Source organism: Oscarella lobularis, chromosome 18 (assembly GCF_947507565.1).
Source record: "Oscarella lobularis chromosome 18, ooOscLobu1.1, whole genome shotgun sequence".
NCBI lineage: Eukaryota > Metazoa > Porifera > Homoscleromorpha > Homosclerophorida > Oscarellidae > Oscarella > Oscarella lobularis.
Window position 1 is genome coordinate 1,139,258 of NC_089192.1, and position 22,553 is coordinate 1,161,810.

The 22,553-nt window shown below is 46.4% G+C and overlaps 10 protein-coding genes across 11 annotated transcripts; 6 read left to right on the forward strand and 4 right to left on the reverse strand.

Moving 5' to 3' along the window:
• The first annotated feature begins 240 nt into the window (after nucleotides 1–240).
• On the forward strand, nucleotides 241–4,574 carry LOC136198135 (ADAM 17-like protease). The gene is made up of 23 exons (XM_065988051.1): nucleotides 241–359; nucleotides 417–516; nucleotides 574–704; nucleotides 906–997; nucleotides 1,055–1,155; nucleotides 1,224–1,282; nucleotides 1,337–1,470; nucleotides 1,525–1,608; nucleotides 1,669–1,761; nucleotides 1,822–1,960; nucleotides 2,020–2,118; nucleotides 2,170–2,175; nucleotides 2,234–2,349; nucleotides 2,410–2,479; nucleotides 2,533–2,695; nucleotides 2,747–2,848; nucleotides 2,901–2,966; nucleotides 3,024–3,100; nucleotides 3,150–3,325; nucleotides 3,380–3,458; nucleotides 3,519–3,607; nucleotides 3,663–3,851; nucleotides 4,049–4,574. Exons 1-23 carry the CDS (start codon nucleotides 290–292, stop codon nucleotides 4,127–4,129), a joined length of 2,316 nt encoding a protein of 771 aa, XP_065844123.1. The 5' UTR covers nucleotides 241–289; the 3' UTR covers nucleotides 4,130–4,574.
• On the reverse strand, nucleotides 4,253–6,635 carry LOC136197812 (uncharacterized). Its single transcript, XM_065987638.1, has 3 exons — nucleotides 6,475–6,635; nucleotides 4,611–5,968; nucleotides 4,253–4,552 (listed from the first exon to the last, which is right to left on the reverse strand). Exons 2-3 carry the CDS (start codon nucleotides 5,953–5,955, stop codon nucleotides 4,446–4,448), a joined length of 1,452 nt encoding a protein of 483 aa, XP_065843710.1. The 5' UTR covers nucleotides 5,956–5,968; nucleotides 6,475–6,635; the 3' UTR covers nucleotides 4,253–4,445.
• A 71-nt stretch (nucleotides 6,636–6,706) lies between these two features.
• On the forward strand, nucleotides 6,707–8,440 carry LOC136197813 (thioredoxin domain-containing protein 5-like). The gene is made up of 9 exons (XM_065987639.1): nucleotides 6,707–6,871; nucleotides 6,920–7,007; nucleotides 7,062–7,120; nucleotides 7,184–7,301; nucleotides 7,359–7,468; nucleotides 7,517–7,763; nucleotides 7,819–7,976; nucleotides 8,029–8,158; nucleotides 8,216–8,440. The coding sequence occupies exons 1-9, from the start codon at nucleotides 6,732–6,734 to the stop codon at nucleotides 8,333–8,335; spliced, it is 1,170 nt and encodes a 389-aa protein (XP_065843711.1). The 5' UTR covers nucleotides 6,707–6,731; the 3' UTR covers nucleotides 8,336–8,440.
• Nucleotides 8,192–9,484, reverse strand: LOC136197814 (receptor-binding cancer antigen expressed on SiSo cells-like). Its single transcript, XM_065987641.1, has 4 exons — nucleotides 9,312–9,484; nucleotides 8,785–9,003; nucleotides 8,642–8,734; nucleotides 8,192–8,588 (listed from the first exon to the last, which is right to left on the reverse strand). The coding sequence occupies exons 1-4, from the start codon at nucleotides 9,468–9,470 to the stop codon at nucleotides 8,367–8,369; spliced, it is 693 nt and encodes a 230-aa protein (XP_065843713.1). The 5' UTR covers nucleotides 9,471–9,484; the 3' UTR covers nucleotides 8,192–8,366.
• Nucleotides 9,485–9,519: 35 nt separating this feature from the next.
• On the forward strand, nucleotides 9,520–11,214 carry LOC136197729 (uncharacterized). Its single transcript, XM_065987545.1, has 4 exons — nucleotides 9,520–10,096; nucleotides 10,156–10,675; nucleotides 10,735–10,806; nucleotides 10,859–11,214. Exons 1-4 carry the CDS (start codon nucleotides 9,533–9,535, stop codon nucleotides 11,143–11,145), a joined length of 1,443 nt encoding a protein of 480 aa, XP_065843617.1. The 5' UTR covers nucleotides 9,520–9,532; the 3' UTR covers nucleotides 11,146–11,214.
• A 28-nt stretch (nucleotides 11,215–11,242) lies between these two features.
• On the forward strand, nucleotides 11,243–13,458 carry LOC136197730 (60S ribosomal export protein NMD3-like). Its single transcript, XM_065987546.1, has 12 exons — nucleotides 11,243–11,311; nucleotides 11,360–11,494; nucleotides 11,548–11,641; nucleotides 11,702–11,782; nucleotides 11,838–12,233; nucleotides 12,284–12,336; nucleotides 12,381–12,445; nucleotides 12,499–12,760; nucleotides 12,815–12,887; nucleotides 12,941–13,130; nucleotides 13,186–13,280; nucleotides 13,349–13,458. The coding sequence occupies exons 1-12, from the start codon at nucleotides 11,283–11,285 to the stop codon at nucleotides 13,355–13,357; spliced, it is 1,482 nt and encodes a 493-aa protein (XP_065843618.1). The 5' UTR covers nucleotides 11,243–11,282; the 3' UTR covers nucleotides 13,358–13,458.
• LOC136197731 (KICSTOR subunit 2-like) lies at nucleotides 13,275–15,279 on the reverse strand. Its single transcript, XM_065987547.1, has 10 exons — nucleotides 14,981–15,279; nucleotides 14,768–14,922; nucleotides 14,528–14,614; nucleotides 14,405–14,461; nucleotides 14,116–14,347; nucleotides 13,975–14,066; nucleotides 13,752–13,920; nucleotides 13,602–13,694; nucleotides 13,441–13,546; nucleotides 13,275–13,372 (listed from the first exon to the last, which is right to left on the reverse strand). Exons 2-10 carry the CDS (start codon nucleotides 14,914–14,916, stop codon nucleotides 13,317–13,319), a joined length of 1,041 nt encoding a protein of 346 aa, XP_065843619.1. The 5' UTR covers nucleotides 14,917–14,922; nucleotides 14,981–15,279; the 3' UTR covers nucleotides 13,275–13,316.
• Nucleotides 15,280–15,370: 91 nt separating this feature from the next.
• LOC136198206 (armadillo repeat-containing protein 3-like) lies at nucleotides 15,371–19,838 on the forward strand. Of its 2 annotated transcripts, XM_065988107.1 has the most exons (22): nucleotides 15,371–15,440; nucleotides 15,499–15,732; nucleotides 15,788–16,187; nucleotides 16,242–16,362; nucleotides 16,436–16,561; nucleotides 16,615–16,683; nucleotides 16,742–16,881; nucleotides 16,939–17,014; nucleotides 17,073–17,162; nucleotides 17,219–17,286; nucleotides 17,340–17,411; nucleotides 17,471–17,551; nucleotides 17,611–17,709; nucleotides 17,762–17,846; nucleotides 17,896–18,016; nucleotides 18,071–18,186; nucleotides 18,252–18,321; nucleotides 18,378–18,450; nucleotides 18,518–18,654; nucleotides 18,705–18,879; nucleotides 18,935–19,624; nucleotides 19,677–19,838. In XM_065988107.1, the coding sequence occupies exons 3-22, from the start codon at nucleotides 16,146–16,148 to the stop codon at nucleotides 19,779–19,781; spliced, it is 2,556 nt and encodes an 851-aa protein (XP_065844179.1). In that variant the 5' UTR covers nucleotides 15,371–15,440; nucleotides 15,499–15,732; nucleotides 15,788–16,145; the 3' UTR covers nucleotides 19,782–19,838. The 2 variants fall into 2 exon arrangements, with proteins under 2 accessions (XP_065844179.1, XP_065844181.1); XM_065988109.1 differs by lacking the exon at nucleotides 15,371–15,440 and having other exon boundaries at nucleotides 15,456–15,732.
• Nucleotides 19,839–19,887: 49 nt separating this feature from the next.
• LOC136197685 (coiled-coil domain-containing protein 73-like) lies at nucleotides 19,888–21,733 on the forward strand. Its single transcript, XM_065987506.1, has 7 exons — nucleotides 19,888–20,030; nucleotides 20,087–20,113; nucleotides 20,172–20,243; nucleotides 20,302–20,409; nucleotides 20,465–20,578; nucleotides 20,646–20,781; nucleotides 20,979–21,733. Exons 1-7 carry the CDS (start codon nucleotides 19,974–19,976, stop codon nucleotides 21,335–21,337), a joined length of 873 nt encoding a protein of 290 aa, XP_065843578.1. The 5' UTR covers nucleotides 19,888–19,973; the 3' UTR covers nucleotides 21,338–21,733.
• On the reverse strand, nucleotides 21,335–22,543 carry LOC136197686 (thyroid hormone receptor-associated protein 3-like). Its single transcript, XM_065987507.1, has 3 exons — nucleotides 22,466–22,543; nucleotides 21,928–22,417; nucleotides 21,335–21,732 (listed from the first exon to the last, which is right to left on the reverse strand). The coding sequence occupies exons 1-3, from the start codon at nucleotides 22,498–22,500 to the stop codon at nucleotides 21,391–21,393; spliced, it is 867 nt and encodes a 288-aa protein (XP_065843579.1). The 5' UTR covers nucleotides 22,501–22,543; the 3' UTR covers nucleotides 21,335–21,390.
• Nucleotides 22,544–22,553: the final 10 nt, after the last annotated feature.

Sequence of the window (22,553 nt, forward strand, 5' to 3'; positions counted from 1 at the left end):
ATCAACTTTCCAAATACACGTTTGAGCGTAGTCTACGACACACAATTGATCGTTTATGATCGTGATTCCCCACAAGTTCGAGAACGACTCGTGACAGGACACAGTGGAGACAGATCCGTCTGAAACGGAAAAGAGGCATGCTCAAATGTTCTTTTACAAACGGCTTTCCTTGCATTCCATTTAGGAACGCGCAGAAGGTGCTCAGATGATTGACAGGGTCCGGCAAGGCGGGGCTAGAGAGTGACAACACGCGCGTTAGAACTTTTGCAGTCAACGCTTCCTCGCCGTCATGTTATTCCGAAGCTCTCTGCTTCTAACGGTTCTTTTCCCATGTTTGACCGGATTTGAAACTCAGATTCGTACGTCGACCGTCAGTTCGAAATCCCCGCCGATCGTTCGACGATTTCCCACCCTAGATTCGGCGCTACGACACTTCGACACGCTTCGTACAGACGAAATAAAGCATTCTAGCATCGATCCCTCGCGCAGAAGAATAGAGGTGTCGATTCTCGGACGGTACAAGAACATCTAAGTGTCCTGGAAGATCCATTGTTGAAATTCTTTTCGCTGTAGAAAATTTTCTCTGCACCTCTCGAACGACAATAACCTGTTGGCACCCAATTTTCGCGCAGTCGTTTCAGACGAAACAGGCAGTTCGCAAGTCTTTGAGAAAATCAACCGAAAAGAGTTTTACATTGGAGAGGGTGTGGTCTAGCTCATTTCCTTTCGTGGGTCTTTTTAATTTATAGAATTTCTCTCCTGGCGGCTAAAGCCAATTTGTACGAGTCCAAAGTTCATAGAAATTCTCTCCTGGCTACAGGGATTTTCTATAATAACATAGAATTTCCCTTCTAATTTTTAATTCAAAATGCCTTCTGTTTTAATGAATCTAATGTTTGTTCCAGAGGAAGACGGATCTTCTGTTTCGGCTCACATCGATTCGGAACAATTGGTCACAGCAACGATTCTCAGTCATGACGATGCGTACTATATCGAAGTAGGGGCACGTGCACTACTGTATGATAGAGAAAACCACTTTCAAAAAATTCCTTAGCCGTCGCATCGACACATCGCAGAGCCACACGATTTTCACATGATCGCCTATAGGAGATCGGACGTCGTGCGCAATTACGGCGAAAGAAAGGATAACGGAAGGTGATAAAAAATTGTCTTAGAACACTTTCCGAGGGTTATGCTGCCTAAAATATTTTTTTCCCTTTTAGTTTCTCTGGTCGTTTCTGTGGAGTCGACTCGGAAGAGCATCACATAGTTCATAATAACGGTGAAACTTCATCAATGAGAGTAGGAGGCAAGATTATCTTATCGATCTTAATAGATTTTTCTCACTCGTGGTCGCGACTTCGGCGCGCCGTTCCCGCGCGACACACGTGCCCCATCGCACTCGTCGCCGATCACAAATTTTATCAGACTCTCGGTGGACGAAGTTTTTCTGGGACCATCAATTTTATGGTCTAAGCAAATGTCTCGAGGATTAAAATACATTTTTGAGACGCATTTTGATAGATAAATCTAATCGGCGATATTAATCAAATATACAGGGGAACGGATTTCGATGGGATCGACGGCGTCGGATTGCAAGTGGCCTTGGTAGGGGATTAATCATATATTTATTATGTTCGAATTTAATTTCTCTTGTCCTTTTCTTAGGCGGTCGTCAACGCGACGGCGAATAGTGGTAGCACTCATTTCAACTCGAACGGCAAAGACGGCAAAGGCTTCAGCGCTTCTGAGCTTTTGACCGTGAGTCTCTCTCCCATTCACACGCGCGTATCCCCAAGACGTCTGTGATCTCTCGCGAAGGCGTTCAGTCGTACGCTCGAATGGCAGAGCTATTGTCTCGCTCATCTCTTCACTCATCGCGATTTCGACAAAGGCGTCCTGGGACTCGCCTACGTGGCGAGTCCGAGTCGATCGGCGCCCGGCGGAATATGTTCTCCCGGTGAGAAACGTTAATAAATAATAATTTTATTTGGGCTGAACACGTTTTTGTTTCTCTAGTCTATAGGAGAACTCAATCGCTGAGGACCGGAATGACGAGCACGATCAATTACGGTAGACGACTTGTCAAAGAAGAAATAACCGTCGTCGCGTCACATGGTCAGAAAATCAATATTATTTATTAATGAATCAACGTGAGTTTTGTTATAGAAATTGGTGAGAGCGCTTTGCGATGTGAGCCCCTCCTCCTCTTCCTCCTTGACGATGTATCTAGGTCACAATTGGGGATCTCCGCACGATCCGGATTCGGGCAATTGCGCCGGCGATTCGAACAACGGCCGATTTATCATGTATCCGTCGGCGAGCGACGGACTCGATCCGAACAACAGAGTCAGAAAAATAATTAAATCAGATTAAAATAATTAATATATAAATTGAATTCGCTTTTAGTTGTTTTCGAGTTGCAGTAGACTTTCAATTGGCGCCGTCCTCGCTTCGAAGGCCTCGACTTGTTTCGACGGTACAACGTTCTTCGTCGTCTGGGTCGATGTTTACGAGAGGGGGCCCCCTTAGATACGAGCAACGCGTTCTGTGGCAATTTTCGCGTCGACGTGTCTGAGAATTACGTTGAGCAGTGCGACGAGGGGATAGTGAGCGAGGCGGAAAGGTCGCCGAACGACACGCGCTGCTGCGACAATACGTGCAAGCTCTTGACGTCGATTCGAGCCAATTGCAGGTATGATGACGAAAAATCGTTGGATTTCTTAGGGAATTGATGCTCGTCTAGCGATAAAAATGACGTGTGTTGCACGAATTGCGGAATAGCGGATACCGGGAAACGTTGTCGCAGTGCCGATCACGTCAATTGCATTCGAGAGGAATTTTGCAAGTACGAAATTAATCAATTAAATACTTATACAGTTATAGATATTATGGTGTAGTGGTACTTCCCCCAAGTGTCCTCTGCCGCCTCGGTTGGAACCGGATGGAACTCCGTGCATCAATGGGTTTGTAGCACTAATCAGTATTGACGAACCCGTTTCGATTATGCTTTGCTTTTCCAGCGGGACGTGCATGAAGGGCAAGTGCGAAGACTTCTGCACTGTGCGCGGTTTCAAGCCTTGCGACTGCTTTCAAAATCGTACGCTTTTCAATTGACTATTTCTCGGCAAATGTTTTTTTTTCCTTAGCAAAATTTTCCACCCACTCGTGCCAACTGTGCTGCGTTCGCGACCGCGAGTGTCAGCCCTATATAGCGACGAGCGACGACGTCGAAAACACGACGCTGAGACTGGCGTTGAACGGCAGCTCCGCGTCCTATCCCAATGGGAAGACATGCAACAATCAAACGGGACTATGCGATATGGTACAGTACTGGGCACCCCACTCCTCCGCGCGCGCGTGATACATCGTTTCTCAGGGCGTGTGCGTACGCACCGTTCAGGACACGCAAGATCGATTCTGGGACATCTTCGGAGACTTCAGTCTCGACCTCATAGGTTCTTCATCAAATCAAAAGATATGAACGTCTCGTAGAGAGATATTTGTTTCCTTTTCAGCTGAGTGGTTTCGAAATAACATCGTCGCCGACGTCCTCATATTCACGACTCTCGTTTGGATACCCCTCTCTCTAGTCGTCACTTACTTTGTAACTGCTAAGCGAGGAGAGTATCGATGTTTCAATGTATATCATTCTATCTCAGGATAGGAAGAGGTTGGGGGAGTTCGAGAGGCAGGAGCAGGAGTGGCTCGACGCGACCGATCGTCGTCGACGAGCGATGGAGAAGCGCGAAGTGGAGCAGCAAAGGAATTGGGCTTTCAAGCCGCGCAAATCGAAGAGTCGAAAGTATCGCACCGACGAAAACGTCAGTCTTCTTCAGTCGACCGAACAGGTGAGAGAGGGGGGAAGTTTGTATTAGGCATGGAGTCAAAGCTAAATGTTTATGCTAAAAGTCGATTTTCACGCAGAACTAGAAAACGGAGAAAGCGAAAAAAATCGAACTAATCCGCTAACTATTTCACTAATAATCCTTGATCGACGATATTCACTCCACTCGTTCGTTTCGTTTCGTAATAGTTATGTGTTTAGAAGTCGGAGAACGCGGGATTTCAGCTCAGAAGTTTCGACGGTTTTCTGACCAACGCCCTTTTCTTGACAGACTTGGATTGAGTTTGCCGCGTTCCTATCTCGATGCGAAACCTTTGTAAACAGGGTGGGGATCCCTATTATCGCGTTACCGTTCTATATGGAGAGGATTTCCTAATAAGAAGAAGCCATATCTGGGCGACCGGATTTACCACACAATAACGTAATCATAAGACTTCGTGCCATGCCATCGAGGATGACACATAAAGGGGACAAACCGACTAGAAATGAGAAGAGAAAAGCGAAGAGAAAAAGTTCGTCAGAAAAAGAAAGATTAAAGACAACGAGACAGGTACAGAATCACATAACGTTCGTCCAAGACACGATGAGAACGGCGTGCCTAGCCGCTGTTGCACTCCTCCGCTTTCCACGCCTCGAACTCCTTTTTGTACTGCTCGAACGAGTATTTCCACGCCAACACCAAGTTCCTGTAGTCGCGTTCGGGATCTAAAGGAGAAAGAGAAATCAGATCAGAAGTCACTTCTCTATACGGGTGGCGACTCACCGCTCTTGCGCTCGATCGTGATCGTTCCCAAGCGCTGAATGTTCTGACGAGCGCGATTGTAGAAAGCGCCGAGTACGCCGCCCTCCATCTGATCGCGAGTGATGATCGACATGGTACCCTGGGGATCGGTCGCCGGATTCGTCGTGTTGAATTCGGTTCCGTCTTCGGTGCCGGCATCCCACGGCTGAAGCGAGAGCGTTACGGCGTGATCCTCCCAGAAGCATCCGTCGCAGAGATTGATCGACGATATGCCGACGAACCAGTCGGGACTCGGAAATAGCATCGCAATAGCCGATATATAAGGAAACTCCTTTTTCACGTCGACGTAAAAGTCGATCGTGGCGTTGACGGCAAGCGGGGCCGAAGCCGACTCAACGTCGTACACGGAGTACCACTGTTTGGCGTTGAGCTCGTCAAGAAGTACGTCGGGAGGCCCCTGTTCGGCGACTTTTTCGACGCCGGGCGACGCCGTGCCGCCGGGTTTCCACATGGTGTACATGTCGTTGTGACTGGCAACGACGATCGGCGAGAACCCAGCACCGTCTGGCATCTCAGTGCGCGGATGACTCGCCATCGTCCACATGCCTTGGAATCGAACGTGATACGTCTCCTCGGAGTGCGCCTCGCACTCCATCTTCTCGTAGTCGACGTGATCGAGCGTGAACGTGATCGTCGCAAAGCGGGGAATCTTGTCGAAACCGGGATTGAACGACGAGTACATGTCCATGCCGGGCATGAGAAGGTGAATGCGCCCTTTCGGATCCGTCGGCGAATCGTCGGCGGTGAAGTTCTTGCCGCTGTCCGTGCCGGCGTCCCACGCGTACAGATTCATCACGCGCGACTTTATCCATTTGCCCGTGTCCGTGCCGCACATGTCCTGGTTGTAGGCGCCGATGAACCAATCGGGACTGGGAAAGATCATCGATACGAAAGAACCGTAGTGGTGCGTGGGCGTGAACATGAGCCGGAAGTCTTCGCCGTGCGCCGAGGCATTTTGAGGGCCCGACGCCTTGAAGATTTCATTCACTTTGCGTTTGCCCATCGCCATGTACAATTCGTTCGAGAGAACGCTATTGTTGCCCGTTTCGGCGACCTGCTGCACGCCCGCGCCCGCCATCTCTCCCGGTAGCCACATGGTGTACTCGTCGCTGTGACTCGCCGCCGTGATGGGCGAGAACATCGCGTTCGACGGGAAGTTATCGGCGCCGTGATTCGCTACGCTCCACATCGTGTAGATCGTGATGTTGTAGTAGGCATTGCCGTGGCACGTGATTGGCACGGAGTGCCCGGCGCCGTGCGCGTGAGACGCGAGAAGAGCGACAGCGATCGCAGCGAGATACCACATCGCGAGAGAAAATCTACGACGAGTAATAGGGACAGGGTGAGATCGCGCCTTTTATTTACTCTGCGATTTCGAGGGCGGGGCTTTAGTAAGGGCGTGCATCCGGTCGGTGCCACGAACGGTTGGATGCGTCAACATACCAGAGAGACGACGCCTTTACCGGAGGAAAAGGGATTCCTCCGGAACTCGAACTTCAAACGCGTGAGATCGCGAGTAGCCTTCGACTATACATAGTTGCTACGTACGTATCGGGCGTACTACTGTTACTGTAAGCAGAGATTAGGATCCAACGTCGTTTAGGGACCCGGAAGTTCAACAAAAAAACGGAGTATGTTTGCTGCCCAAATCTCTATCGCGGCGGCCTATCGTGGCGATTATCCGTTTTGCTTTTTTCTGTTTCTCTGTCTGCCTTAGCTACGAGCCGTTGCGCAGTGTCAAAACCTCGCGATCGCGATAGATTTTATGAAACGCGCTTCTAGTGCGACGAAATCGGGTTTGAGCGAGCTCTTGCGCGATCGTCACCTTAGTTTTCGAGACGAAAGACGAGTCTGCTTCTTCCTCGGCTGGATGACTCGAGCGAAGTGTGACTCTTGGCTATCAGTGGCTGTTTCGTTGCTTCTCCCAGCCAATGAGAATCGTGCAATGCAATCAGATAACGAAGGCGTGTGAGTTTAGGCACGTCGCGGATTTCCGTGTTGGGGCTGAAGGGCTGAATGCTGTTGGCGGCAATTAGCCCTATACGGGAGGCCAACTAAGGAAATTACGCCCGGATTTGCAACATGAATGCCGCGTCTGTTTTCGCTGCGATAGCCTTGTTCTTTCAAGTTGCGCTCGCCGCAGAGCCCGTCGAGTTAACAGACGACAGCTTCGCCGCGGCAATGGAATCCGGACCCCATTTCGTCAAGTTTTACGCTCCCTGGTGAGTCCACGCTCACGGAAATATTTCGATGCGTGAATTCCCGCCTAGGTGCGGCCACTGCCAGCGTCTCGCACCGACGTGGGATGAATTGGCCGGGAAATACAACGTAGACGAGGGAAAAATGACGATAGCAAAAGCAAGCCTCCAATTTTTTTACGATACGATATCTTAATTAACTCGTTTCTCTAAGGTCGACTGCACGCAGCACACGAAGACGTGCTCAGAGCAGGGAGTTCGTGGATATCCTACGTAGGAAAATATATATATATATATAATTATTAATTAATTAAAGAAATTAATAATTTTTTCAAGTTTGAAGTATATTCACAAGAGCGAGGAAAAGAAATATCAGGGACAAAGGACCTTGGAGTCTTTGTCGTCCTTCGTAGACGAGCTAACAGATCACGTCGCAAACGACAACGAAGAAAAGGTATAAAAGCATGATTTTATTTATTTATTTATTTATTTATTTATTTTTTGTGTCTAGGTTAAAGCCAGCGGTCCCGCGACGATCGAAGGTCTCACAGAATTAGACGCCGACAATTTCGACGCGTTCACCAGCACCGGAATTCATTTCGTGAAATTTTACGCACCTTGGTAATTAAATAAATAAATCAATATAATTAATCACATGTTTCCCATTAGGTGCGGTCACTGTCAGCGTCTCGCTCCCACGTGGTCGGAACTGGCGAAGAAATTCGAATCGAACGATCGCGTTCACGTGGACAAAGTCGATTGCACGCAGCATCGCGATCTGTGCGGCAGCAACTCGGTTGGCGGCTATCCGACGCTGATACTGTTTCGCGACGGACAGAACGTGGAACGCTATCAAGGAAGTCGAGATATAACGTCACTGGCTACGTTTATTGAGAAGTTCGATTCCACGCAGGAAGTAAGGAGAAAAAGTTATAATTATTAGTCTTAGCTAAGGCGACTCCTTTTTTTAGGTGAATCAGGAGGAGGAGGAGGAGGAGGACATACTGGAAGACGAGGAGGCGACGACGGAAGCTCCGGCGACGGAAGGAGCCGTTCTTAGTCTTACGTCGGAAACGTTTGATAGCGTTATAGGCGAAGGTTTGGTGTTCGTGAAATTCTACGCTCCATGGTAAGGAAAAATGATGAAGATATATATATATATATATTTTATTTTGTTTTAGGTGTGGACATTGCAAGCGATTGGCGCCCGTTTATGAACAGCTTAGCGCCGTCATGACCGAAGAGCATGTGCCCGTTACGATCGCGGAAATCGACTGCACCGTTCATAGCGACGTGTGCGAGAGGAACCACGTGGGGCCTCCCTTAATTAAATCCATTTATGTATGTATTTACGTATTTATTTATTAGGTTCACGGCTATCCGACACTGATTCTATACAAAAAGGGGCAGAAGTTACAGGAGCATGCGGGAAGTCGCGTTCTAGAAGATCTGATTGCCTTCGTGATGGATCACGTACCAGCCACATGAGCAAGAGAGAAAGAAAAAAGGAACGAGGTTATTATGTGACCTTTGTTCCTATTCCGCGATGCTGTTGTTGATGTTGTTTTTGAGTGTCTCGTTCTTGCTTTCGTCTCTCTTGTTCCGCCTGTCGTCGCGCTCGCTCCGCTTCGCGTTTCTCTTTCAGACTTTGGCGCACTTGCTCTTCGACTTCGTTCGGATCGAGCGACGTCTCGTCTTCCCACGTCGTGACGTCGTCGGTCCAAGTCTCGAGGTCAGCTGACTAATATAAGAAAATACATTTATTTATTTATTTAATTATTAATTTTTAATTACCAAACTTATTGGTCGATTGTCCATTGCCAATCGACTCGACAGTCGTCCGGATTCGGTTTCTTCTTCTGATTGAGACGACGATCGAATGGTAATCTATACGAACTGATTAAATATATTTCTCGTATCGTCTCTCTTTGTATCACCTTCTTTGCTTTTCGAAAGACGGGCTTCATGTCCTGAAACAAATCGATGTCTTCGAACGAGTCACTTCCTCCGCCACCACTAGGATCAACTTGGTTGATAGCAGGCATTGAGGAATTTGACAAATTCGGTTTCGAAGCGGGATCGATGCTGACGAAGCGAAGATCTGCGTCATCGGCACCGCCACCGGAATTCTCCCAATCTTGCCATTCACTATCATCCTACACATCAAGCACTAAGAACCCAGTGCACACAATGAAAGTAGTATGTACTGTAATTCAACATGTCCATACTCAGAACGTAGAGGTGGGACCTCTACAGGATGTTATCAGCGATAAATCGACTCGTTATCTGCTGGGTACAGTAGTGGAACCTCTGTCTAGTAGACATTCTGTCTAGGCAACCTCTGAGCAGTGGACAGACATTGAAGGGTCCCAAAGTGTAAAGCACTAATCTAACCTGCAGTAAGGGTACGACTAGCTCGAGTGCAGTTTTTTGAGCCGTTTGAGTCTGTGTGCGTAGATCTCACCGCTTCTTCCTGGTTGCTTCGCTGGCGAAGGGGCACGCGAACGTCGTCCTCGATTTCGTCGACTTTTTTCTTCTTGACGACGCCTAGCCATTTTAACGGCGCGCCTAATAGATTGCAAACGAAATAGACTAGTCGACGCAGGGACGAGAAAATCGACATCGAATTTTCGCATCCGGGTTTGCAGTTTTCGGAAGCCCGTATAGAAAAACACAACACGCCCAATGTCACTCGACGACTCAGTTGATTTGTGCATTGCTACGACGACACCTTCGGAGTACGAAGGCGCCAAAGAGGTTCTGAAAAAGATAGTTAAAGTATCCTCTTTGGAAGAAAGAAGGTACAAGTGCGACGAGGACAACGAGCTTCTGGTCCGCTACGCGAATTGGCAAGACTTTCCAGGACGCCTAGGGAGTCCTCGAAGGTCGTTAAGGGTCGCCTTAGTGATCGCTAACGGTCAAGGGCGCGAGGAAGCCTTGAAGCTGCAGGAAAAAATCTCGCAGTCCAAACTTAGACCGTCCGTGGTTGCCATGACAGGCGTGTGCGCTGGAAATCCTAGCAGCGTGCAGTTGGGAGACGTGCTCGTGCCTTTTGAAATCGCAGTCAAAGATGGGAAGACGGACGGTGGAGGAAAGTTCATAGGTAACGCTAAACGCGTTTTCCTCAGCGAGAACCTGAAAACGACGGCCAGATTTATTGCGGGAGAAATGCAGTGGTCCGATTACATTCCAGAAGAACTGGAATCTATTCCCTCTCCTCTTGACGTGCAGAACTTAATTTTGCAAAAGGTATCGTCTACGAGCTATTTGTTTTTGAGAGTAATTGCATAGAATCTTTGTCGTTGCAGTTGACGGGTGGCGGACCAAACTGCAGTAGAAAAAGAATTGAAAGTGACTTAAACGAGGAGCATCTGAGAGTTTCTGGTCCAGCGTTCGACGACGCTGTTGCTATTCTCGAGCGTGAGGGTTATATTTCTGCAGAGGGGGACACGCTCAACATCCTGACAGAAGGAAGAGAGCACGTCACAAAGGCAATGGCGTCGAAAAAACAACTCTCTGTTCACACAGAGACGGTTTGTACCGGAGACCTTCTAAAGGCAGATCTCGACTGGGGAGACCAGGCGGATAAGATTTTGGCAAGAAAGCTGGTTGGCTATGACATGGAAGGATATGCGTTTCTGAGCTATTTCCAAAACAGGCAAGATACTCAAGGAGTTTTTGTTAAGAGCGCTTCGGATCATGCAACAACGAGAACCAAGACCAAGGACAAATCCTTTCAAAAGCGCTGCGCTGCTTTTTCAACAGCGTTTGCCTTGGAGATGATGAAATATGTGAAACTGAAAGATGACGACGTTAAAGCAGTAGAAGGCAATTCTTGCACCCTCACGTGATTATTATTTGTATTTATCATTGCATGCTCTGCGTAGGTCATTTGGCGGGGCTGGCTCTTGAGGGCACAGACGAGACTGATTCTGGCTTCATTGGATCTCGACAAGAAGGTAGTTTCTGAGAACAGTCATACTTTTTGATGATGCGTTTCTTGTTTCATAGCAAAAGAGTCTTACACGTGGGATTCCGTTGTTCAGAACATGGACTACCTCACAAAAAAACTAAGCGTGGATGACGATTTGCTCTATGCTCTAATGAATAAGTCTATCCAGCTCATAACCCTTGATCAGAAAAAAGCGGCTCAGTCCCGTGCAACTAACGCTGAAAAGGTTTCATATCTGATTGAAGACGTCTTGCAGTACAAAGGCAATGGAGATGTTCCTAAATTTTTTGTTGCGTTAGAAAATTGTGGACGTAGCCACGTTGTTAAAAAGCTAAAAGAAGCGTAACAAGCACTTTTTACTCGTTTGTAATGTTTATGTTGTTTTTTTGCATTTCTAGTATTGTTTTTTGCATTTCTAATATTTTCTACTGGTGCCCGGATAAACACTCAAACCACGTGCTTCGGATTGTACTGTACTGTACCATGGACGTGGCCGTCGAGCCTTCGATGATGTTAGCCGTGATCCGACTGGAGTTCTAGTGAGATACGTCTTTCTCTAGTTTATGCTGCGAGTGCGGGGCCTCCATCGAGGCGAATCCGGCGAACATGTGCGTCTCGTGCCTGAGAGCGCGCGTCGACATAACGGAGGGCATTCCGAAGCAGGGAACGATCTATTTTTGCAAGTTCTGCGAGAGGTGACCCAAGCACAAAAGCGCAGACGTCTCTATCGCACCGATAATTGATATAGATACCTTCAACCTCCTGCCTTGTGGACGAATTGCACTTTGGAATCAAGAGAACTACTGGCAATGTGCTTGAAGAAGCTCAAAGGGCTAAATCAAGTAGTTTGGCAGAATATAATTATTTAATTATTTAATTATATATTTCGATTCTTATATTAGGTTCGTTTGGTCGACGCGACGTTCGTGTGGACGGAGCCCCATTCGAAACGAATCAAAGTCAAACTGACAATCCAAAAAGAAGTCAATTTTAATTTAATTAATTAATAAACGACAATTATTCTAATAATTATCTCAGGTATTTGGCTCGACGATTCTCCAGCAAGTTTTCGTCGTCGAATTTCTCGTTCACAATCAAATGTGCACGGAATGTCAGCGTCGCCAGGCGACCGACTATTGGCAGGCGGTCGTGCAAATTCGTCAGAAAATCGATCACAAGAAGACGTTCTTCTATCTCGAACAGCTCATTCTGAAGCATCGCGTTCACGCGTCCACACTTCGAATCAAGGAAATTCACGACGGTTTGGATTTTTTCTTCGCGTCGAAGTCGGAAGCGCGAAAGCTCGTCGATTTTCTTCTCGCGATATTTCCCTGTCGATGTTTGACGTCGCAGCGATTGATTTCGCATGACACGCATTCGAATACGTATAATTATAAGTATACGTTCTCTATTGAAATCGTTCCTGTGTGTAAGGTAAGAGAAAATGGGAATGAGAGTATTGATATATTTTGTATTTCTCTAAGGATGATGTCGTTTGTCTTCCCATGAAATTGTCTCAATTATGTGGCAATATAAGGTCTTGACTTTGTATTCTTATCTTATACTATAGTGGTTTCTTAGTCCAATTGCCTTGTGTGTGCGAGTATCGAATACCATTCATCTCATTGACCCAATGACTTTGAAAAGTTTGTCTTAATTAAAAGTCTAATTTTTTAAATTTATTTTTTCCTCTCTTTAGCTGCTGAAGTCCAAGGTTCTGCCTTTTGGCGTTATCCGTTCGAATCCTTATGCGACTCGCGTCGACTCGTTGAGTACACGGTCATCGACATCGATCCGGCCACCGCTGCTCCGTCGTACGCTCGCCCAAGCGGCGGTGTCCCAAAATACGTTCTCTCTGATGTTTGCATATCGAAAACGGATGAACTTGGTCTTCCTGACAGCATGCTTTACACAAAGACTCATCTTGGGCATTTGCTCAAGCCGGGAGATACAGTATTGGGGTGAACTAAGATCATAACCGGGGAAGTACTTCTAAAGAAACAACTCTTTCTTAGTTTCGATTTGGCCAATAGCAACGTCAATAACGAGCACTTGAATAAACTGAAATCTCGTTCAATTCCAGATGTGGTAAGGGATATCATATGTGTGTGGCTTGTTAAGCATTGTTTCGGTCTCTTGAGATTCTGGTGAAGAAGAGCTACGGGGACAAGAGAAAACGGCGGCAGAATCGAATGTGGAAACTCAAGCACTTGCAGAAAGAAGACGAAGCGGTCGAGGCAAAAATGGACGTGGAGGATAACGATTACGAGGAGTTTCTCGACGACTTGGAAGAGGATCCCGATTACAGAAGAGACATCAACGTTTACAAAGGCAAGAAAAATAAAATAAATAAATACATAAATAAATAATGCAAAAATCTTTATAGACAAAGCGAGGGTCCATTTGAAGAGAGAGGTCGAGCTCGACGCGCCGACTATTGGACTAGAAGAGATGATGGAAGATCTCACGTTGGAAGACGCGGTAAATAAATACTTATTTTAATTAATTAAAAATTAATCAGCTAATCTTTATTTGCATATAATGTTTAGCATTTCTAAGCGTCGGAACGAAATCTAGAGAGAACCGAAAAAGAAATTGGGTTATTATCATTGCCAATTTTTTATTCGCTCGCATTTCGTACCGGATAAAAAAGAAACGACGGGGGTCTCTTTCGGGGGTTTGCGCGTGCTGTACATCATCACTAGGTACATGTGCGCGTCGATTTTGCACGCAATATAGAGCGTATCCTTTATAAAATTCATTATTGCCATAATAATTAATTTGAGGTTGTCTTGTGTAAACCTTGTCGTGAATTTGAAACGGGTTTACAGTTGCTTCGAAGGGTTTCCCTGTTAGGAGAGAAACTATAGTTGGCCAATGTTGTCTGGCTATTTCCTATATATAGAGAACAATGACTTTAATATAATAATTAATTATATATTTTTATCTCGCCGATGGTATTGTGAGAATGGCCGGGTAGGCTTGGACGCCCGTCGGCTTGGCAACGCTCGCGTCGTTGGGGAGATGGTAGCCGTGGCCTTGATATACCGAATCGAGACGGTTTGTGTCTAGTACAATCGCCACGTGATTCGCCGACGTTTGCTTTTGGAATTGAGATAACCTAAAAAATAATAATAATTATACGCGAAGAGAGAGAGAAATCAGAATTAGATGCCTTGTATAGTAGTTTAGTTCTGGAGGAAGTTTTGTCTCCAGAGAGGGCGTCATCGAATGAGGGAGTAGAGAATTGTGGAAGTACAGTGTCGCCTGGGGGGGTAGACTAGAATTAATACTCTATTGATTTCTAAGTGACTACTTTGGCTATCAATGCATTGTGGAACATTCTCATCCACAAATGAAGATTCGTTTCGCCTGGATACTTGACGTGCGACGCCCAGCTAATCTTTTTCGCCTGAACAGTCTGCGGAGGATTCCACGCGAGTAACGCTGCCTTGCACGAAGACAGAGCCATCATCGCTTCCATGTAACGCCACGAGCTGATCTTAAGCTGGCTGTCAATCAGCATCTCCAGGCATATAATTTCATTTCTAGAAATAAAATGACTCGACGTTTCTTTTTTGTATATATATATATCTTTATCAGACTTGACTGTTGATCCAAGTACTTGCATGGGAGATGGAACGACGCTCAATTCGCCACGACTAGAAAAAGACACGATTGATTGATTGATTGATTGATCGATTGATTGATGGGGAGATCCGACTAACACATATTTGAGCTTTTCTAGTCTACTCATTTCGATTTGAAAATCGATCCATTTGCCTTCGGACCCAAGTTGCGACAAGGAGAAGAAACTATGAAAGCGAAAGAGAAAAACACCTCAACTAAAGCAACATAAACTATTTCCCAGATTAAGTTTGTATATGAGTGTAGTGTGCATTATTATAGGTACACTTTCTCCTCATCTCTATACTACGTGTACCTAAGTCCATATGTGTTGTACTTACTGTTGGAGTAACGTAAGGCGAATGCCAACAAATCGCGTCAATTGCTGACACAGATGAGCCAACTTGAGATGAAACCCGTCGTCGTTCTGCTGCCGAAAGATGTCGAGCATAATTTTCAGCTCGCTCTCGACTCGTTCGTACGACGTCATCAAAGACTAAAAAATAATTTCTTAATTTAATAAATTTAATTATATAATTTAATTAATCATGTACCTCTTTTCGACCGAACCATCGCTTGTCGGAGAAATCTAGACTGTGATAGCTCTTTTCGTGCGACGCCAATTCGTTCAGTTCGCTGAACAGACGCAGCCACGTGGAATCGCCGCTGCTTCCATTGTGCTACACGGATAAAGTGTTTTTCTTAATTTTTCCGGGGGAAATGCTCTGCAACTTCGCGCGCTCTGTCGAATTCGAAATTCGCCAAGCGACGAAAGTAGAGATTGAGCGCTTCGTCTTCGGGATTGCCGCGCTTTCGATCCGGAAACAAAAAGTCTAATCGCAGACGCTGAAATGCAGTCGCCCGCGCATTGCGTACCGTTGTAAATGCCTCTGTTTTCGGAAAAACTCATCTTCGATGTCCCGTAGGAATTTCGAACGTTCCCGTATTAAACAAATGACGACACGGAAGAAGGCCGATTCAAGAGCGGCTGCTTCCACCGCTGTGTTTACAAAGGTACGTTTTTATTGCTCTTGCGTGCATTTGACTCAGCCGGCGGGTGCTGTGCAAAAAGGAAAGAGGCGCTTGTTGCGGTTGCTATGCAAACAAACTGCCGTTGACTCTGCCGAAGGTCGTCTTTCCCAGTCGACGCGGACCTATTGGAATATTCAACCAGCGCAGTCTCGTCTTGAGCAGTGGAAAGACTATGCAGCCGAAACGTCCTCGCACCGTAGGAATAGTGAGCTGGAGGGAGACCACGGAGACAACGAACGATATGCAGACAATCCGAAACTTCGTTCACGTTTCTGTTCGTATTTTTTGCAAATATACATTCTTGTTTTTTTTCTATTTTTTAATTTTAGCCGGTTGCAGAGGACTTTGCGAGAAACTTGAAGTTGTCCGGGACTTCGGTGAAGACGCATCATCGCGGTGCGGCGTTCGCCGCACAATGGCATCCCGATACTTCGAATTGCGGCGTTATTCATCCGGCTCATTTGACGGAAACGGTAGACACGTGGCTCGCCCAGCGGCGAAAATTAATTAGAACGGCCGATTCAAAAAGCCGAACGCGACAGTATCAGTATCAGTATTCAGGGTTACCCAACGGAAAAAAATGTTGAATTGATTTTTTGCAATATAGTTTACAGAAGTTGAGTACAGTTACGGCAGTTGCTACGTACGGGCCACTACTCTAGCATAGCAACAGCGAAAAGTCCGAAGATGCCGAGGAAAAAGGAGACAGGCGAGGCCGCCGTCGAAGAGGCAAGCGTCGTAGACGTTGCATAAGCGTTCTAAGGCAACGTGCGCTCTCCTCAGTCGTTCGATCCGTTGGATTTGCTCACGAAAGAGCCGAAAACAGTCGTTCTCACGCTGAAATCGTCCGAAGGCGTCGTCGTCGCGCGTGCATGCGAAGCGCTGCAGAAATTCGCTGAAAAATGTGCGCGAAAGACGCGTGCGAATCCCCGAATATTCGAAACAGAGTCGCGTTTTCCCGTTTTCCCGTTCGATAGCCGCTAAAAATCAACTCGAATTGACGAAACTCAATGCAATTGGACCGCTTCTCGATTTGCTTCGATCGAAAGACGAAGCGTTGCGCGCTCACGCCGCCGTTTGCGTCGCCACCATGGCAACCAATCGTGAGAAAAAATTTTCGAAATAATTTCGCGAGTCGATAAATATTTCCAAATAGGCGACGTTCGAAATCTATTGAGAAAACTCGGAGCTATACCATTGCTAATCGAATTATTAGCGAATACTGGTAACGCTCATAGAACAATATTTTTAATTAATTAACTTGGGGATTTCTTTTTTGGTAGATAATGTTATTAGTCAAGAGCGAGCGAGCTGCGGTTTAGCGTCTCTTGTTGAAGAATACTCGGGCAAGGCTATAGCCGTCGAACATGGGGCTATTCCCGCTTTGCTGTCTCTTCTCGCTTCACCAGACTGTGATACGCAAGTGAGAGAATAAACCCCTTATGGTTCATTATTTCCTAGCTGATGTTCTATTATATAGAAAAATGCTATCAGAGCTCTTCTCTTGATAACGGACGATTACAAGGGAAGACCGGAGTTGAGGACTCGCGACGATGGTGAAACCAAAACGTACGATTTTCAATTTTAAATTAGTGACGTTGTTCTCCCTACTAGGTCTTTCCTCCGTATTGAATTTGCTCGATTCTGAGTATCCGGTTGTGCAGAAATTAGCGCTGGACACCCTGATACGTTGCTCGAGTGAAGGCACGATTTTTTCATTTAATTAATTAAATAATTAATTATTGAGGCAATTTTTTTAGTTGAGAGTCGGACTGCTTTGAGAGAGCTGGGAGCTTCGAGTCGGCTTGTTGAAATTCTACAAAACAAGGTACACAGTAATCGGGAAAATTCATTGTTTAATGTATTGATATTTTCTATAAGGAATTTCATGATCTGCACTTGCCTGTTCTTCACATTCTATCCTACTGCTTGTCGGACCCTGAGACAGCAATCGTACGCTAACGCCGCTTCATTTGTTAGGGTCTTATTTATCATCCTCCTTCTTATCTTAGACGATTCAGGGTTCTGGACATCTCCAGATGCTCGTTGATTTTGCGAGACAGTCAACGCTGCCAGAATCGCAGCAGCACGCCGTCAGTCTAAATAAATAATATAGATTAATAAATAGTATTTGATTTTCTTCTTCTTCAAGGTCGCTGCCCTGTCTCGAGCCGCCGAAAACGAAAGCGTGCGAAAGAACCTTCACGAAACGAACATAGAAGAACTGCTAATTTCTCTAATGACAAGCAACGTACGTGCACATCGTAAAATTCTCCTTTTCAGCAATTTACACTTTATCGTAGCATATGGGCGTGGCAAAGTCCGCACTCGAAGCGTCAGCCGTAATGGCGAAAAGTGCAGTGGCAAAACACACTCTGGCGGAACAAGGTAAATACCTCAAATTTTTTTATGTCGTAGCCTACATATATTTGTTTAGGGGCTATCAACTGTCTCATGCAGCTTTTGGTGAGAGAAGAGATGGAAATCAAAGAACTCGCCCTCATGACTCTCGCCACCCTGTCCCAGCCCGATTCGGCGTCTAGTTCATTTATATCGAAGTCTCTGCTCAAAACTCATCTAAATTTTATATCATTTAATAATTCATTATCTAGACTTATAGTGGAGAACGGGGGAATGCAACCCATTGTCGCCTTTTTAACCGAGAAGACGTCAACTCCGTCCATTTTCGCCAACGTCGCCGCATGTCTTGCGAACGTCGCCGAAGAAGGTACACTCGACATGCGCGCCAAAGCCAAAACGAAAACGAAAAGCGAATTTGTATACTGCGTATAGAATATTTACGATCGTTCATGCTCGATGAAGATGTAGTCGTTTCCGGTCTCGTTGCTTTATTGCGATCGAGGTAACGCTAATCTTTATTTATTTATTTATTTATTTATTTATTTATCTTTTTTGTAGTGACGACGCCGTTCAGAAGCAGGCTGCTTCCGCTCTTGCTTCCCTCTTCACCGATGCACGTGCAAGACATCAAGTAATGGACGTTTCATTAACTAATCGTTTATTTATATGAAGACATACAGTACGTATCTTTTTCTTAGTTTCAACTTCATTCGGGTCTCGGTCCTCTTCTCGGTTTGCTTTATTCGAAAAATTCTGACGTCAGAAAAAGCGCTTCGCGTGCTCTGTCCGGTTGCGCGTCCGATTCGGTGCTAGCCAATCAGATTTGTTCGCAAAGGTAACCTCTACTATATGTCACAAACTTAGATAGACCTAACTGCACTTTAGCGGGCTCGAAAGGCTTCAAGAATTGATAGAAAATCGCAAGTGGTCTTGGGAAGCAAAGTGTTTCGAATTTGCCCTAAAATGTGCACTCGACAACTGCCTTCCGGCGAAGTATTGGCTGGAGGGCTATCTCGCGCCGACGGACATCATTCAAGACGGGTTCTACGACATGGGACAAGTAAGCATCATTTATGCATATATGATATCAATTAATATACTCGTTGTTTTTCAAGGCTTTTCCTGGGAAGAAGTTCTTGCCTTTGGAGGACGCGTACAAGCTCGAAATGAGCCATCAGGTGCGAACTATACTGCTCGTCAACGGAAAGGAGGATCAGCATCATCATCATCATCATCACCAAGGCAACGAATTGGGAAGTCGACCCGCGTCGGAAATGGAATTGAAGCCGCCTCAAGATCCGAAGGAGAGAGCGTCGACGAAGCTGGCGAAAGGAAAGAAGAAGAAAGAAAAAGAGACAACTTTTGTCAATACTGTCGCTGCTGCCAAGGAGACCAGTGTCGGTGACCATGGCAACCAAGGCGACTCTAATCATCAGAACGAATTTCAACCGCCGGCAGATCCCGTATTCAAATCCTACATCGATGATGTCAGAAATTCGATTCTACCTCTCGCCGACGAAGGCAGTCAAATTCGTCTTCTCGCCGAATTTGTTTTTGAAAAAATGGGCGGGGCCATTCCGAGAGGATCATTCAAGTCGGAAATGCTCGTCGCCGGATCTGATGTTCTCGTGAAGAAAGAATTGCAGTGCAACGTCGTGCCGATCGGTCGCGTCACCATGGGAACGTCTCGTCATCGCGCTCTTCTATTCAAAGCGCTTGCCGATCGTTTAGCCATACCTTGCTCCGTTGTGCGAGGAAAGTATGGGAGAACGTATAACGAAGTCTTTCTTTCAAATATTGGGAAGGTATTAATTGGTCTGAGTTTGTATGACGTCATGCTGCATATTTGGTCTCTAGGATGGCGAGGCTCTGAAGCGGAGGGCATATATAGTTGATTTGTTGTACGAACCGGGCAAACTTATGTTAGATCACACTAGACAGGCAGAAGAGTACAAGAACTAAACAAGGCAAGTGCTTTGAACTGTTAGTATATCATTTTATGCCACGCCTCTCGGCGAAAACTCTCGGCGAACACATTGGGATTATGTTAACTATCGTTATCCGGGCCCCTCTCGTTTCATTCACTGACATTCAGTCGCCAGAATCTCCTTCGGAGAGACGCTTCGTTAGCTCAGGCATTGTTTGATCGACGGCATGGATAAGTCTGCGACGCAGCGAAACGCAATCTTGTTCCAGCACAGTTTCTTCGAGGTAAACTCACTCGAATTCTCTCGCGTAGTCGATTTATGCTCGAATAAAACACGTAGATGCTGGAGGAGTTGAAAATGAGAAGGGTAATAATGAGAAATTAAAAAAAATGAAGGCGACTTATAATGTGACGTCATTTGACAGACGTTGACAGCGCAGAACGAAAAACGCATAAGACAAGTTGTTGAACAGCATCATCAGATGGAAAAGGAAAAGGCAAATTTTTTAAATTTTATTTCGACTTTTTTTCTACTTTCCACTCACACTGTCATAGGCGGACTTATCAAGGGAATATCAGTTGATGATGGAAAGGCACGAAGAAGAAATTCAATTGCTTCGACAGCAGTACGAAGACAAAGTTCAGTCATTGGAAGATCAAATGGTCAGTAGAAGTATTTATTTATTTATTTATTTATTTGTGATTTGATCTCTTATAGGTTGTTCTATCTCTTTCTGTCGAGTCGAAGCAAAAGGAAATTACCGCTTTGAAGGAGGAGCTGGGATCCTTGCGACAGGATAAGTACGAAGTGGAGCGAATCAATGCAGAACTGGTTCCTAGGAGATGAGGGGGGCAAACAAGTTGACGCTATTTTGAATCAGTGTCCCCTTTGTGCCTAGTCTCAGAGCCTTCAAATTCAATCTTCGTGCAAAGAACCGTTGGTCAACAAAATGACTGACATCGAAGAGAAGCTGTTGCACGTGAACGAAGTCAAGTTGGACGTCCAAAAGCAATTGACAAAACTCCAGCAAAACGGTCAGCGATTAGAAAGAGTCGCGTCTATTAAAACCTATTTAATAATTGGCAAAGAGTACTAGACTACCAAAAATAAAATAATGACGAATATATTTATTATTTATTTATTTATTTATTAAATAAATACCTAGCAGTTGTCTCTCTGAATATTCTTTGAGAAGGCCATGTGACGTTTACTTTTTTATTTCCTTCTTTAGTTGATTCCGCTGTGGCATTTAATCAAAAGCTCCACTTCCTCCACGAGCAGCACGACGACGAGGTGGTGACGCTGAGACGCGAGCTATCGGCCAAGTGCGCGCAAATCGTTCAAGGTCGAGAGACGGAAATGAAGACAAAAGACGACGACGCGCGAGACGCCGACGTCGAAAAGGAGCTCGCTCTCCAGAAAGAAGTCACTCGACGACTGACGGATCAGATCGAGAGCATGACAGACGATCGCAAGAAAATGGAAAAATTGCTACGCGACGCCCACGAAATCATAGAAAAATCGCTCGTCGGAAAGGAGAAGAGGAACGAAGTGGAGGAAATCATGGAGATTCCGACTGCAGAGGAATAAATGACGACGAGACGACTCAAAATTCTATTGCTACAACTACGTGGAGGCTACTGCTATTGCTCGTCGTCTGGAGTCGGATTTGTTTTCTGACTTCCAACTACTTCGTCCAGAACTTCCATAGACTTATCCTTCTCGCCCTGTGTTCCCGACTCATCGGTTGTTGTTTTTGTTGCCGCCGCTTCGGCTTCCTGTTTGGCTTTCGTCGCCGCTTCGGCCTCTTCTTCCTCTCGCAGTTGATCGAACTTGTCGTGGCCCCACGATACCGGGCTAGTGTCTCTTCCGCCGCCGCCGCCGCCACCGCCGCCGCCAAAGCCGCCGCTGCTGTAATAGGATGCCCCCGCGCTGTGACGCCGATTGCCACGCAGTCTCGGATCGTTGTCCATCCGATTGTCATGCTACGAGCAGAAGGTAAGTTTATGTATGTACGTGAGGAAATTGTTTGAGGCGTATGAAAAAAAGTCTACAACCATTTCCTTACTACTGATACCTCCTCTATGGGTTTCCTACTACTGTATAAAAGGCGTACACCAAATCGTGTGTATGACGTAATGTACTACACTCAATTTATTATTATTATTATTGTTTCTTACCAGAAAATATCTGCTATTTCGGGGAACGTCTTCCGGATTAAGATAATCGATGTCTCTCATCTGCTGGAATCCGCCTCCTCGACCACGCGGCGACGGTCCGCCGCCTCTCCATCTCATAGGATATCTTCCCCTTCCGAATCCCATACCGCGACCCCAACCGCCGCCACCGCGCGCGCCCCGGCCGCCGCCGCGCTCCATGTCCGCATCGTGCGCTGGTGGCGGATTCGACTCGCCCCATCTTCCCCATCGCTCGTCGTCCCGGTGATAACGGCCGCGGTCTTCGTAACGCGACGCCACGCCTCTGCGAATGTACGGCGGACTGCTGCGACGGCGACGAATGCGATCCCATTCGTCGGGCGTCGTGCCAGCGCCGCCGTGCCATTTTCTGTCGCGATCTCTGTCTCTCTCGTCTCGCCAGTGTCGCTGATCGCGCCCGTAGCCCGAGGAGTCTCTCGGATTCCTCTCGTAGGGCCTCCTGTCGCGCTCCCGACTAAATTTGCACCGTTTGAAACGTGGCTGGGTCTCGGCGCTTCGCTACCTTCGCGATCTTCTCGAGTTTCGATACTCGGGCATTCTGTGTACAAGCGTTTACGTTTACGCGTATCACGCGTGCGCGAAAGTGCGCG